Source organism: Mastigoproctus giganteus, chromosome 5, assembly GCF_048544385.1.
Source record: "Mastigoproctus giganteus isolate SK-2022 chromosome 5, ASM4854438v1, whole genome shotgun sequence".
Taxonomy (NCBI): domain Eukaryota; kingdom Metazoa; phylum Arthropoda; class Arachnida; order Uropygi; family Thelyphonidae; genus Mastigoproctus; species Mastigoproctus giganteus.
In genome coordinates this window covers 11177962-11193211 of record NC_143579.1, presented here as the reverse complement: position 1 = coordinate 11193211, position 15250 = coordinate 11177962, and the positions used below count along the sequence as shown (strand labels likewise).

Genomic DNA, 15250 nt, shown 5'->3' with positions numbered 1-15250 from the left:
GGCAGCAAACTCAAGTAAAGGACATTCTTATCAAAACTAAAGAACGAAAATGGTCATGGGCAGGACACATAGCTTGAAGACATGATGACAGATGCACAAAGAAAATAAGAGAATGGCACCCAAGAGGAGCTAGAAGAAAACACGGAAGACAATGGGGGAGATGGATAGATGAAATTCATGAATTTGGTAGTAAATGGATGGCCACTGCACAAAACAGAATGAACTAGAAAGTTGCTGGAGAGGCCTTCATCCTGCAGTGGATTGAAAATGGCTGATGATGATGATTTAACCATTTTTGTAATAGAATAACAAAGAGTTGGTATTTTGATGTAATTTTTTTTTTTTTTAGTTGTTGGCACATTGGCTTCTGTGGCCATATTGCACTTTCCAAGGTTTCTGCATTTTCTACTCTGATCCAAGCCCAAAGTGGGATTCAAACATTGGGTTGCCAGGCAGGCACTTTACCAATCCAGATAACCCGGTCGGCTTGACGTAAAATGTCCACGAACATAAAAACTATCTGGTGAATTCACAGAGCCATGATGTCATTCTCTATTGTTTAGAAAATCACTTCATATGAAGAAAACAAAGATAACAAAACATACTGCTTCAAACAGAAGGAGATTAGAACTGACAACTAACATGCATGAATTTATAATAACAGGTTCTAATAACAGATGGCAGATTCCCTGCTATATTTTTTTAAACTGATGTGCTGTAAGATTTATGTCTGGATTCCCAATTAACATAACAGATTTTAAAAAGTTAGTCTACTTTTATGTTACAAAAACCATGTTGCCAGTGTAATTAGCCATGCCACATTTGGTGGGGCGACATGTATGTTGCTCCAACAAAATGGAAATGCAGTTAATATCAGGTACTGATATTAACTGCATTTCCATTTTGCTCTATCATCTTTTAGTGAATATGATAGAGCAAACTTCCTTGGCCTAATTCTATAAGATATGCACAAGTAACCGTGGTGATTATTGTCCATTCCCGTATGAATATGCTCTTTGGGACAGCCATATTTGTCACTCATTAATGCATCTTTACTAATGATTCCACACGTTCTTAACTGGACAATCTAAGAATTGTGGAGAAGCCAAAAATGCAAAATATATTATTCCAAGTATATTCACTTGAGTATACTACGCATCCATGCTATTTTTGGATCTCATGCATGGGTGATATTTCCAGGTTACTAACATTCCCATCAGCATGAAGGTGCAAGCAGAGGATATGGCTGTCACAAAATAATGTTACTCTGAAAATTTTTCAAAATTTTCTAGAACAAATGCTACTTCAGTGATGTTAAAAAATAACTCTATTCTTCCATTTATCATCATCTGGATCATACTGACAGCTTCAAATTGACATAAACCACAAGTCCCTCTCATAATTAGATACAGATATACAGATTTTAAACTTCATGAAATTCAAGGAATATTTAGATGGAAGTAATAGTTACATCAGAGGGAAATATTACTAAGTTCATTTTATGAAATGAACTCATTTTTTTTTTTAAAATCCCAAGCTCATCGAAAGTTGTTAAGTAGTAGTAGTAGTAGTAGCGGCAAATGATGAAAGAAAACAAACTTATATAGCACCAGATAAAAAAAAAAAAAAAAAAACACACACTTCATCTATATGAGAATTTGTCTAGCTCTTCCTTGAATTTATTCAAACCACCCACCCACTTCCACAACAACAGATAGAAGCTTGTTTCAACAATCAGCCACCCACTGGCTGAAGGTAAACTTCTGCATATCTATACTGCAACTGTCCTATCTCAACTTAAATTTATGCCCCCTCATGTGTAGTCTCAGCAAGAGGAAGAATGGCATTCACATTAAGCTTACTCAATCTAATCAAGGCATTAAACACCTCAATCAGATCAACTCACAAGTGCCTAGTCTCCAGACACCTGCAATTTACAGAATTGAAGCCTTTCTAGGTAAGAGTATCCTTTGTTCCTTTCACCCATCTGTTTGCACTTCTTTGTGCCCATTCCAGCAGATACAGATCCTTCCGAAAGTTGTATGTAACTGGTAAGCTAAGCATTATAAATAACTTTAAGTTATCTATAAATCTTATTTTTTATTTTTAAATTGCAATTTCTTAAGTAAAAATTTTAAATTGCAATTTTTTACGTAAAAAAATTTTATCTCTTCTAGTAATAATTCTGATTTTAGAAAGCTGCTTCATGGTTAGTGGCAATGTCAAATTTTTTATATACTGTAGTTAAGCATTAGCATGAAAACAAAGTTTTCAATTAGGATAATTTTTTTTACAGACCTCCTAAACTCTGAAGCTATTTACATGTTTGAAGATTTTTTTATTCACATCCAATTCATGATTTGAATTTGGCCTGTTATAGTTAGAGAAAGGTGAGTTTAACTAAAAATGCCTCCAGGTGTTTTATGCGGGGAGAGTTTTCTTTGTTATTTCTGTTATTTCTTTTGATTCTTGCACTGCTTTTATTGGAATGAGCCGCAGCCTGGAAAATAAGATGCAGGATAGTTCAGAGACTGCTGGGAATCATTGGGGTACAAATAAACACATGGGTTGTGTTAGGGTAGCTAAGAAAAAGAACAGGTGCATGTATACTTGCATGTACACCAATGCTAGGAGTTTAGTAAATAAATTTGATGAATTTGAGGTATTGCTCAAAATATCAAAGGCAGATATTGTGGGGATTTCAGAGACGTGGTGTCACACAGATATAAGGAATACAGAACTGGAATTTGGGGAGTACAATTTCTACAGAAAGGACAGACAGGGTTGGAAGGGAGGAGGGGTTATGCTATTAGTTAAGCAATACATAAGATCCAAGGAAGTGAAGCCAGTCGACATTGCTGGACAGTGCAGTGTCGAGTCAGTTTGGTGTGACATAAGCATTGGGAGATCAAAATTGAGAGTAGGAGTGTGATATAGGCCTAATGACTCTGATGAGTATAATAAGAAACTGTACGGAGAAATAGAGTGGGCCAGTAAATCAGAGAGTCTTATAATGGGGGATTTTAATTTCCCAGATACTGACTGGAATTTGGGGGCTGGTCACTCACACACTAGCAAGGCTTTTGTGGATTTATTGGATGATTGTTTTCTACATCAGCATGTTCGGGAGGCAACTAGAGGGAGTAATACTCTTGATTTGATTAGTGCATGAAGAATCAGTAGTGATTCTTCATGCATTAAAAATCTGCAGGTAAATGAACCACTAGGTGGCAGTGATCACAGTGTGCTGAAGTGGGATTTACTCAAAGAGGTAACTACCATTAGGGGTAAAGGGAAGGGTTATTGCTTTCGTAAAGGCGACTACGATGGACTGAGACAGTATTTAAATTCTATACAGTGGGACCAACTGATGATGTTACCAACAGCAAATTCAAAATGGGAAGCATTCAAAGAACTTATCTTGGAAGCTACTAGGCTTTACATACCAACTAAGAAATATTGTTCAAGGTTTAGGCCTAAGTGGATGTCAGATGAACTAATGAGACATATGGCAGAGAAGAAAAATGCAAATTAACAAAATTAACACGTGACACAGAAGCCTATGATAGATACAAGTTGATCTGTAACCAAGTTACAAAGGAGGTTAGGCAGGCGAAGGCAGATTACGAGAAATCTTTGGCAAGGGATGCAAAGAAAAACAGCAAAGAGTTCTTTACCTGTAAAAACTCTAGAATGAAGGGGATGAATCAGATTGGTCCACTTGATATCGATGGGTCAACTGTAATGATCCTGCTCAGGTAGCTAACAAACAAACTGAATGAATATTTTGCATCGACATTCACACATGAGGAGTTATTCAGAGAGGGGAATGCCAGAGGGGTATTCAACTCTGTCAGTAAGCTAGAGAATCTTGTAATAACTGAGAGTAAAGTGGAGGAGAAATTGTTGAAGATAAATACAAGAAAGGCACCTGGGGTGGATGGGATCTATCCAGTTATATTAAAGGAAGCAGCAAAGAAAGTAAGCAAACCCTTAGCCATAATTATGAGAGCTTCCTTGGACTCAGGGGAAGTACCCATGGACTGGAGATGTGCAAATGTAACCCCAATTCACAAAGGAGGATCAAAGGGCGACACAAATAATTATAGACCTGTTAGTTGAACTTCTGTTCCTGGAAAATTAATGGAGGCACTGGTTAAAGAAGCACTGCAGGATCATCTAGACAAGACTTCAGTCATAGCTCAAACACAGCATGGTTTTGTTAAGGGGAAGTCTTGCCTGTCCAATTTGATTGTATACTATGATGCAGGCACAAAAGAACTGGATGCAGAGAATAACTTTGATATTATATACTTGGATCTTAGAAAGGCTTTTGATACTGTTGCACATGAAAGACTGCTGCACAAATTGGAGCAATGTGGCATTGGAAGCAAATTGCTGCTATGGATAAAGGGGTGGTTGAGGGAGAGAAGACAGAGAGTGGTAATCAACGGACACTGCTCATCGTGGACTAATGTTATTAGTGGAGTCCCTCATGGTTCAGTATTGGGTCCATTATTGTTTTCTGTATTTATAAATGATATTGATGATGGTATATCAAGCTTAATGTCCAAGTTTGCAGACGATACGAAGTCAGTAGTGTCCTTGACAACCCTTGCAGGGTTGTCAAGGACACTACTGACACTATGCTACTGCAACAGGATCTGGAAAGGTTGAGCAGATGGGCTTCGAGGTGACAAATGAAGTTTAACATTGACATATGTAAAGTACTACATATGGGAAACAGCAACCGCAGAGCAACGTATCAACTCTGTGGTACTACATTGACAGTGGTAGAGAATGAAAGGGACCTGGGGGTGGTTGTGCAGGCAGATATGAAGTTTTCTGAGCAGTGCAGACGGGCTGCAAGAGTAGCTCATGGTGTATTGTCGATGATATATAGGAATTTTTCTAGCAGGGATAAGGAGGTGATTATTCCCTTGTTTAAGGCAATGGTCAGGCCACACCTAGAGTACTGTATACAGGTCTGGAGGCCTCATTTCAAGAAGGATGTAGAGATGCTGGAACGAGTACAGAGAAGGGCAACAAGATTAGTGAATGGAACAAAGGGGTACGCTTACGAAGAAAGGCTTAAGTTTTGCAAATTACAGTGTCTGGAGACTAGGCACCGGCGAGGTGATCTGATAGAGGTGTATAAAGCCTTGAATGGTTTGAGCATGCTCAATGCTGATGGGATTCTTCCTCTTGCTCAGAATAATCACCTGAGAGGGCATAAATTCAAATTGAGAAAAGACAGATATAGGATGCACGTGAGGAAATTTGCCTTTAGCCAGCGGGTGGTTGGTTGGTGGAATAGACTTCCATCCCTTGTCGTGGAAGTTGATAGCCTAAATAAGTTTAAGGCTCAGCTGGACAAGTATTTCGAACGAACAGAGGGGTGAAGTGGAAATGGTTATTTTTTTATTTATTTATTTATTTATTTTATTTATTTATTTTTTTTTTTTTTTGGCTGATTCTGCATAAGCTTGCTTTCTTGCATCAAATGCCTCTACTAATGCTAATGCTAATGAAAACATTGAATGATCTCTTTCTGAGCATTTTTTAGACTATCATGGAGTCTGCTGCTAACCTCTTGAAGAACAATGCTAATGTAATAAACTGATATAAACTAGGCATTCAAAAAGTATCTGGACACTCATTTTCACAGTTCAATGGACCTTCCCAGATGAATAAGTGACTCAGACCTTAGATTGGCATATATGAGCCAGACAAGTTGTTCTCATCACAGCATGTAGAGCCAAGCTGGCTTCTTTTGAGAGAATGTTATTATTGAATGTCACATTGCTGGTTTGCTAATTCATGCAATTATTAACCTATACAGTCCAAAGACCATTGGGCGCCATCACCATCCAGTAATGCACAGAAAGACCACAGAAGTTCATTCCATATAACCACAGATACTCAAAATGGTAGTACAACAATCTTATCAGGCATTCCTGCAAAACATCAATAATTTTAAGGCATCCCTGCAAAACATCAATAATTTTAAGGCATTATGGGGATGAGGCTGGTACAAACACATTACATGTGGAGCTCCAGAGCCACAGCAGAACACATAAGCTAGACATCACCAAGTGCAATCAGTTGCGGGTGATGATTGGCTTGTGCACTGCTTATTACTTGCCTTGCTGATACAAAAATGCTGTAACTGACCTAAAAAACAGTGGAAGTCATTTCATGGCATGATGAACACTCTAGTCTGATCAGATGGGTGGGTGTGAGTGTGGAGGATCATCTGCTGCAAAGCACATTGTACCAATAATGAAGTTCAGAGGAGGAGGTGGAGTTGTGGTGTGAGGCTGTTTCTCATGGATGTCTAAGACCTTTGGTGGTTGTTTAAAGAAAAATGAATGACAATACCTACCTTAACATTTTGGATAATACCATGATCCTGTGGTGTGGTAGCTATTTGGTACAGATCCATGTTTGTTTCAATGAGTAATACTCCATGACCTATTGTCAGTGACGTGTGAGAATGTTTCATGAACAAGAATGTACAACAGTTAAAATAGCTGTACAAAGTCCCAATTTGAACCTTATGGAACATCTGTGGGATGAACTAGAACCACAAGGGAGAGCCAGATCAATGTCTCACATAGGTAGCTCAACTGGTCACTATTCTGCAGGAAGAACAGAAGACTATACCTGCTGTATTTTATCATTTGTTAATGGAAAGCCTACCCAGAAGGTTTCATAGTGGCTAAAGGGAAAATTCAATGTGAAACTGATTATGTACAGATTCTTTTTAGTAGTGTGTTAATAATGTGTAGTATGCTAATGTATCTAACCAATCAGGTAATTCAATTATAACTGCTGATTAGACCAGGGTTCGAGCCCGTGACCACCAAATACGGAGGATGTGGAAAGGTCAGGGAATGATCACTGCATAGTCCCGGAGCAATATGGCCTTAGATGCTAATACTCCAAAAAACCAAAATAACAAACATAACAAACAATTGTAACTGCCTTCATCTTTATTTAAAATATAAGTAAAATAAAAGACCTTTTTTTGTAGGTGCCACTGTCAAAAAAATACCCATTGAATGGGTATTTTTTTGACAGCTCAAACACATTGAATGCATACATTTGTATATATTCAATGTGTTTGAGCACTTTACAGCATATGTTAATGACATTTTGACAGGAAAACAGTGATTAATTCCAAAATATCTAGAAAAAAATTGAATTTTTCATTTGTATGGACAAATTTTATAATCAAAATAAAATTTATAATCTATTTTGATTATAAATAATTTTTTGTCTCAAATCTTTGAAATAAAACTTACCATATCCATTTCATTACCAACAGAAACTTGTAATAACTCAGTTCTTCGTGAATATAGCTATTATAGAAATATCACAACAAATCACAAAACTGCTAAGGCAAAATAACTTCAAATATAAAATTTAACTGATAATATTTTAAAATGCTCAATTATCTAATATTTTTTAGATGAGGGTATTAAAAAGATTATTATACATGTAAGGGTCTCAATTTGTATATAGCCATATAAGGCACAGAACTGAGCAAACTAGGTTTGTTACCAAGTACACTGATCCCATACTGTGTTGAAGTGCCTCCACTGGCATTGAACTAAGCACTTTAAGTAAAAAACACTGCTGTACAGGAAATGGCATACATTTTAACTATATAGAAAGCCAATTTGCATCCAGTGGTTTAAATTCTTTTGACATCCTATCAATGGTGTGGCAGGCATCATCAGTCAGTGATGGTGTAAAAAGTTGTAAGCATATAGAAAACTGTCTTATGTAGATGGTCATAAAACCAAAATGTAGAGGGATAAGTGATAACATGACATTGCTTGTATTGATGTTGTGGTATATGGGAGGCTCTGGTTACATAACTGAGCTATTCCCAAGTTAGTTTCCTCTCTAAACAATGCTATAACAGGAAAGCCTGTTTGTTATAAGAAACTGACAATCTCAAAATGAAACTTTCAAGAACCTAAACAGTAAACCTGAAAACATAGTTTCTGATTAATACATTAAATTCCTTTTGGCTGATGAAGAAGGTGAATAACAATGTTCATTTGTGTAAAAATATATATGTAATAAATTGTAAATATAGTAATAGTAATGGGGCATGTGATGCAAGAAAACAAGTGTATGAGCTTATGTAGTATCAGCCAAAAAAAACAATTTCATATATCCATTCCATCTAAAAGTTTGTCCAGTTCCTCCTTCTAACTACCCCAAGGGGCTCACATCTGGTGAGTATGGGCTTGGCACACCCAGGGTCCTGAGCTGGATATCATCACTCTTCTCTTTCTTGGTGATCTCTCTCTCTCTCTCTCTCTCGGGGTAACTTGGAAATTTTTTTTGGCCGGTGCAGCATAAGCCTCAGGCTTCCTTGCACCATATGGCTAATAATAATAAATAAATAAAATGGGGGCCTCATTTTAGGAGGAGGAACTGGAGGAGAAATTAAATTAAAATTGAATAACATTTGAATCAATTTTTTGAGAGTAAAGTTAGTTTACTGACCCAGTAATTTGAGTACTCCTATATCCAGAACATTCAATATTGTTTGTTATTTGGTTTTTAGGAGCATTAGCAGCTAAGGCCATATTGCTCCGGGGATATGCGGTGGTCATTCCCTGATCTTTCCGCATCCTCCATATTTGGTCGTCAGGGGTGAACCCCAGTCTAATCAAGAAGCATGTGCTACGCACTGCTGCTCCTGCCCACCTGGCTACAGAGGCGCCACCATTCAATATATTATCCTATTATTTAAAAAAGAGATGACATCAAATTAATATTCTGAGCCAACTTGATAACAGAATCTCAAAGTGAATTCAGATATGCTGCTTAAAATTAAGTAACATTTAGTATACTGAATGTTCTGGATGCAGGGTTTCTCAATATTGTAGTCAGTAAACTATCTTTGCTTGCAGAATATGTAATTAGGTATTATTCAGTTTAATTTAATTTAATTTTAGTCAATAATTTTATTTAGTGATTAAAAATTATTGATTAGCGATTAACTCTTAATTTCACTTTCACTGCACATTAAATAATGTGATTTAAGAGGTGTGATTAACATACAGACTCAATCAAAAAAGACGCTTCAGTTTACTTTTTGATCTACTTACTGCACAGGAACGATTTTGATGTAAATTAGCACATTAGACTTGCCAAAACATATCACTACTGGTGATAAGTCCCTGAATTGTTTGACAAGATGGTATACTTGATGGAACAACATGTTGCAAAAACATTTTATTCTACTGATAGTGTGTTTTTTTTTATGAGAACTCCAAGAACAAGGTATTAAAACTTATAGTACTTATAGTACCTGAATTACTTAATTCCATGGATTGAAGATTGAGAAGATGAAAGAAGATACTTGTTAACATTAAACCTGAATTTCTTTACACTGTGATTTTTAGAAAAAATATTTGGAGGGAGGTTGATCCAGAAAATGGAAGTTGAAGGAATAAATGAGAAAAAAAGAAGAGTTGGTCCTGTGAGCCTGAAGTTGGACAGTAAAAGAATGCTGACTGGCTGTGACACAACCCCAGGGGCTCACATCTGGTGAGTATGGGCTTGACACACCCAGGGTCCTGAGCTGGATATCAACATTCTTTTCTTTCTTGGTGATTCCCTTCTACTTCTCTTTCTATCTCTCTCTCTCTCTCGCTCGGGGTAATTCAGAATTTTTTTTTTTTTGGCTGGTGCAGCATAAGCCTCAGGCTTCCTTCCACCATATAGCTAATAATAATATTAAAAATAATGTTCGGACTAATTTGGAAGAGAGTGAGAATTATAGAGGTCAATTCGTAAGAACAGTGCCCATGGAAGTAACTGTAGAAAATGCAAGCAGCAGAAACAGAACATCTATGAGGAAGAAAGTGGAGAGACTTTGTTAGAGATGGGTCATTATTTAACCTAAATGCCGTCCTTTCAATAGAATCTAGAAGCCTGAGAGAGGTATTGGAGGAACAACCTCAGATGTGGGAACAATATTCAATGACAAGGCAGATTTGAAATTTGTACAGAGTGAATAGCAGTTGGGCAGAAAAGTAATAACTCACACACTAGCAACGGCTCTTGTGGATTTATTGGATGATTGTTTCCTACAGTAGCATGTTCGGGAGGCAACTAGAGGGAGAGGGAGTAATACTCTTGATCTGATTACCAGTAGTGATTCTTCATGCATTAAGAATCTGCAGATAAAGGAACCACTAGGTGGCAGTGATCACAGTGTGTTGGAGTGGGATTTATTCAAAGAGGTAATTACCATCAGGGGTAAAGGGAAGGATTTTTGCTTTCGTAAAGGCGACTACGATTGTCTGAGAAAGTACTTAAATTCAATTCAGTGGAATCAACTGATGATGTTCCCGACAGAAAATTCAAAATGCAAAGCATTCAAAGAATTTATCTTGGATGCTACTAGGCTTTACATACCAACTAAGAAAAATTGTTCATGATTCAGGCCTAAATGGATATCAGATGAACTAATTAAACATGTGGCAGAGAAGAAAAATGCACTGAATACATATAAATTAACAGGTGATACAGAAGCCTATGATAGACATAAGCTGGTCTGTAACCAAGTCACAAAAGAGGTTAGGCAGGCAAAGGCAGATTACAAGAAATCTTTGGCAAAGGATGCAAAGAAAACAGCAAAGAGTTCTTTCCTTATGTAAACTCTAGAAGGAAGGGGATTAATCAGATTAGTCCACTTGATATCGATGGGTCAACTGTTGATGATCCTGTTCAGATAGTTAACAAACTAAATGAATATTTTGCATCTACATTCACACATGAGGAGTTATTCAGGGAGTGGAATGCCAGAGGTGAATTAAACTCTGGCAGTGAGCTAGATAATTTTGTAATAACTGAGAGTAAAGTGGAGGAGAAATTGTTGAAAATAAACATAAGAAAGGCACCTGGGGTGGATGGAATCTATCCAGTTATATTAAAGGAGGCAGCAAAGGAAGTAAGCAAACCCTTAGTCATATTTATGAGAGCTTCCCTGGACTCAGGGGAGGTACCCATTGACTAGAAATGTGCAAATGTGACCAAAATCCACAAAGGAGGATCAAAGGGAGACATTTGTAATTACAGACCTGTTAGTTTAACTTCTGTTAGGGAAAATTAATGGAGGCACTGGTTAAAGAAGCATTGTGGGATCATCTAGACAAGACTTCAGTTATAGCTCAGACACAGCATGGGTTTGTGAAGGGGAAGTCTTGTCTAACCAATTTGATTGGATACTATGATGTAACCATTAGTAGAGGCATATGATGCAAGAAAGCAAGCTTATGCAGCAACAGTCAAAAAAAAAAAAAAAAAAAAAAAACCCTTTCACTTCACCCCTCCGTTTGTTCGAAATACCTGTCCAGTTTAGCCTTAAATTTATTTAGGCTATCAACTTCCACAAAAAGGGATGGAAGTCTGTTCCACCAACCAACTACCCGCTGGCTAAAGGCAAATTTCCGCATATCTATCCTACATCTGTCTTTCCTCAATTTGAATTTATGCCCTTTCACGTGATTACTCTGAGCAAGAGGCAGTATCCCATCAGCATTGAGCATGCTCAAACCATTCAAGGCTTTGTACACCTCTATCAGATCACCTCGTCGGTGCCTAGTCTCCAGACACTGTAATTTGCAAAACTTAAGCCTTTCTTCGTAAGCGTACCCCTTTGTTCCATTCACTAATCTTGTTGCCCTTCTCTGTACTCGTTCCAGCATCTCTACATCCTTCTTGAAATGAGGCCTCCAGACCTGTATACAGTACTCTAGGTGTGGCCTGACCATTGCCTTAATCAAGGGAATAATCACCTCCTTATCCCTGCTAGAAAAATTCCTATATATCATCGACAATACACCATGAGCTACTCTTGCAGCCCGTCTGCACTGCTCAGAGAACTTCATATCCCCAGGTCCTTTTCATTCTCTACCACTGTCAGTGTAGTACCTTGTTGCCTTAAAAAAAAAAAAAAAAGTACCTTGTACCTAAAAAAAAAAAAAAGTACCTTGTACCTAAAAAAAAAAAAAAAGTAATATATAAATAAATTTAAAAAAATAATAATATTTATTTATTTATTTATTTATTTATTTATTACTTTTTTTTTTTTTTTTAGGCCCTTGCCACTGAAATCATAAGAAATTAGGTGGCAGGGCCTGCCAGAGTAATTACTTCTAATGTGATCCGCAACGGGGTGGGGGTCCCACTAGGGGCCCAACGGCTAAAAGGTCAGAGGAACAACACAACATGACACAACATAAACATGTACCTTACACTTTTTAAAATCTCTGGCCTTCAACAGTGTTCTGTGTTTCACAAACAGAGTACACAACACGGAGATGGGGGAAACCCCTTGGGCGGTTAGACAATGAACACTTTACACTTTTGTCAGTGTAGTACCATAGAGTTGATATGTTGCTCTGGGGTTGCTGTTTCCCATATTTAGTACTTTACATTTGTCAATGTTAAACTTCATCTGCCACCTCTCAGCCCATCTGCTCAACCTTTCCAGATCCTGTTGCAGCAGCATAGCATCAGTAGTGCCCTTAACAACCTTTGTATCATTTGCAAACTTGAACATTAAGCTTGATATATCATCATCAATATTATTTATAAACACAGACAACAACAATGGACCCAACACTGAACCCTGAGGGACTCCACTAATAACATTAGTCCACGATGAGCAGTGTCCATTAATTACAACTCTCTGTCTTCTGCCACTCAACCATCCCTTTATCCATAGCAACAATTTGCCACCAATGCCACACTGCTCCAATTTGTGCAGCAGTCTTCCATGTGCAACAGTATCAAAATCCTTTCTAAGATCCAAATATATAATATCAAAGTTATTCCCTGCATCCAATTCTTTTGTGACTACATCATAGTATCCAATCAAATTGGTCAGGCAAGACCGTCCCTTAACAAAACCATGCTGTGTCTGAGCTATAACTGAATTCTTGTCAAGATGATCCTGCAGTGCTTCTTTAACCAGTGCTTCCATTAATTTTCCTGGAACAGAAGTTAAACTCACAGGTCTATAATTACTTGTGTCAGCCTTTGATCCTCCTTTGTGAATTGGGGTTACATTTGCACATCTCCAGTCTGTGGGTACCTTCCCTGAGTCCAAGGAAGCTGTCATAATTAGGGCTAATGGATTGCTTACTTCCTTTGCTGCCTGCTTTAATATAACTGGATAGATCCCAACCATCCCAGGTGCCTTTCTTGTATTTATTTTCAACAATTTCTCCTCCACTTCACTCTCAATTATTACAAGTTCATCTAGCTCACTGCCAGTATTTACTTCATCTATGGCTTTCCCCTTCCTGAATAACACCTCTGTGTGAATGTAGATGCAAAATATTGATTTAGTTTCTTAGCTACCTGAGCAAGATCATGAACAGTTGACCAATCAATATCAAGTGGACCAATCTGATTCATCTCCTTCCTTCTAGTGTTCACATAAGTAAAGAACTCCTTGCTGTTTTCTTTGCATCCCTTGCCAAAGATTTCTCGTAATCTGCCTTCGCCTGCCTAATCTCCTTTATAACTTGGTTGTTTGTTTGTTTGTTATTTAGTTTTTAGGAGCATTAGCAACTAAGGCCATATTGCTCCGGGATATGCGGTGGTCATTCCCTGACCTTTCCGCATCCTCCATATTTGGTGGCGACAGGCTCGAACCCTGGTCTAATCAAGAAGCGTGTGCTATGCACAGCTCCTCTTTCCCACCTGGCTATGGAGGCGCCCTGTAACTTGGTTACAGATCAACTGGTATCTATCATAGGCTTCTGTGTCACGTGTTAATTTGTATGTATCCCATGCATTTTTCTTCTCTGCCATATGTCTCATTAGTTCATCTGACACGCATTTAGGCCTGAACCTTTAACAATATTTATTAGTTGGTATGTAAAGCCTAGTAGCTTCCAAGATAAGTTCTTTGAATGCTTCCCATTTTGAGTTTGCTGTTGGTAACATCATCAGTTGGTCCCGCCGTATAGAATTTAAATACTGTCTCAGACCATCGTAATCGCCTTTATGAAAGCAATAACCCTTCCCTTTACCCCTGATGGTAGTTACCTCCTTGATTAAATCCCACTTCAGCACACTATGATCAGTGCCACCTAGTGGTTTCTGTATCTGTAAATTCCTAATGCATGAAGAATCACTACTGATAATCAAATCAAGAGTACTGCTCCCTCTAGTTGCTTCCCGAACATGCTGATTTAGAAAACAATTGTCCAATAAGTCCACAAAAGCCTTGCTAGTGTGTGAGTGGCCAACCCACGAATTCCAGTCAATATCTGGGAAATTAAAATCCCCCATTATAAGACTCTCAGATTTACTGGCCCACTATTTCCCTGTACAGTTTCTTATTATACTCATCAGTGTCATTAGGCCTATAGCACACTCCTACTCTCAATTTTGATCTCTCAATGCTTATGTCACACCAAATTGACTCGACACTGCACTGTCCAGCGATGTTGACTGGCTTCGCTTCCTTGGATTTTATGTGTTTCTTAACTAATAGCATAACCCCTCCTCCCTTCCTATCCTTCTATCCTTTCTGTAGATGTTCTACTTCCCAAATTCCAGTTCTGCATTACTTATATCTATGTGACACCACATCTCTTATATCCCAACAATATCCGATGCTTTGAGCATTGAGCAATACCTCAAATTCACCAAATTTATTTAGCAAACTCCTAGCATTGGTGTACATGCAAGTATACATGCACCTCTTCTTTTTCTTAGCTTCCGTAACACAACCCATGTGTTTACTTGTACCCCAATGACTCCCAGCAGTCTCTGAAATATACTGCATCTTATTTTCCAAGCTGCTGATCATTCCAATAAAAGCACTGCAAGAATCACTTTCACCTCTGCCAGTGGCTACTGTTAATCTATTAGTCCTTGTATCCCCCCCCCCAATCTAGCAGTTTTCCGACCAACCTAACACTGCCTCGATAGCATCAGCAAACATCCTTGCCCCCTTTCTATTTAAGTGTATCCCATCCCTGTAGAAGCAGTCTCTCCTGTTAACAAGTACAGACAAGGCTGAAAAAAATTCTACCCCTTGAGCCTTGTACAATCTTTCCAGGGCCGAATTGATCGACAGGGCTCTCATCATATACTCCCTCCTATCGTGTCTGGGTAGAATTTCAGACACTTTCAAATTCAACCCTAATTCACGGCTTTTTTTCAACAGTGACCTGTACTTGTTAAGTAAATCCAC

General features: G+C 38.0%; 1 protein-coding gene across 3 annotated transcripts in view; it reads right to left on the bottom strand.

The window, feature by feature from the left end:
* The window catches only part of LOC150085169 (tectonic-like complex member MKS1), a 502024-nt gene that overhangs the window by 152965 nt on the left and 333809 nt on the right, over positions 1 to 15250 (bottom strand). For all 3 annotated transcript variants that reach the window (XR_016546919.1, XM_090373059.1, XM_090373060.1), the window contains one exon: positions 7308 to 7364. Coding sequence is in view for 2 of the 3 variants with exons in the window: in XM_090373059.1 (XP_090229185.1) it covers positions 7308 to 7364 (57 nt within the window). In the remaining variant the exon portion in view is untranslated. The remainder of the gene's footprint in view (positions 1 to 7307; positions 7365 to 15250) is intronic.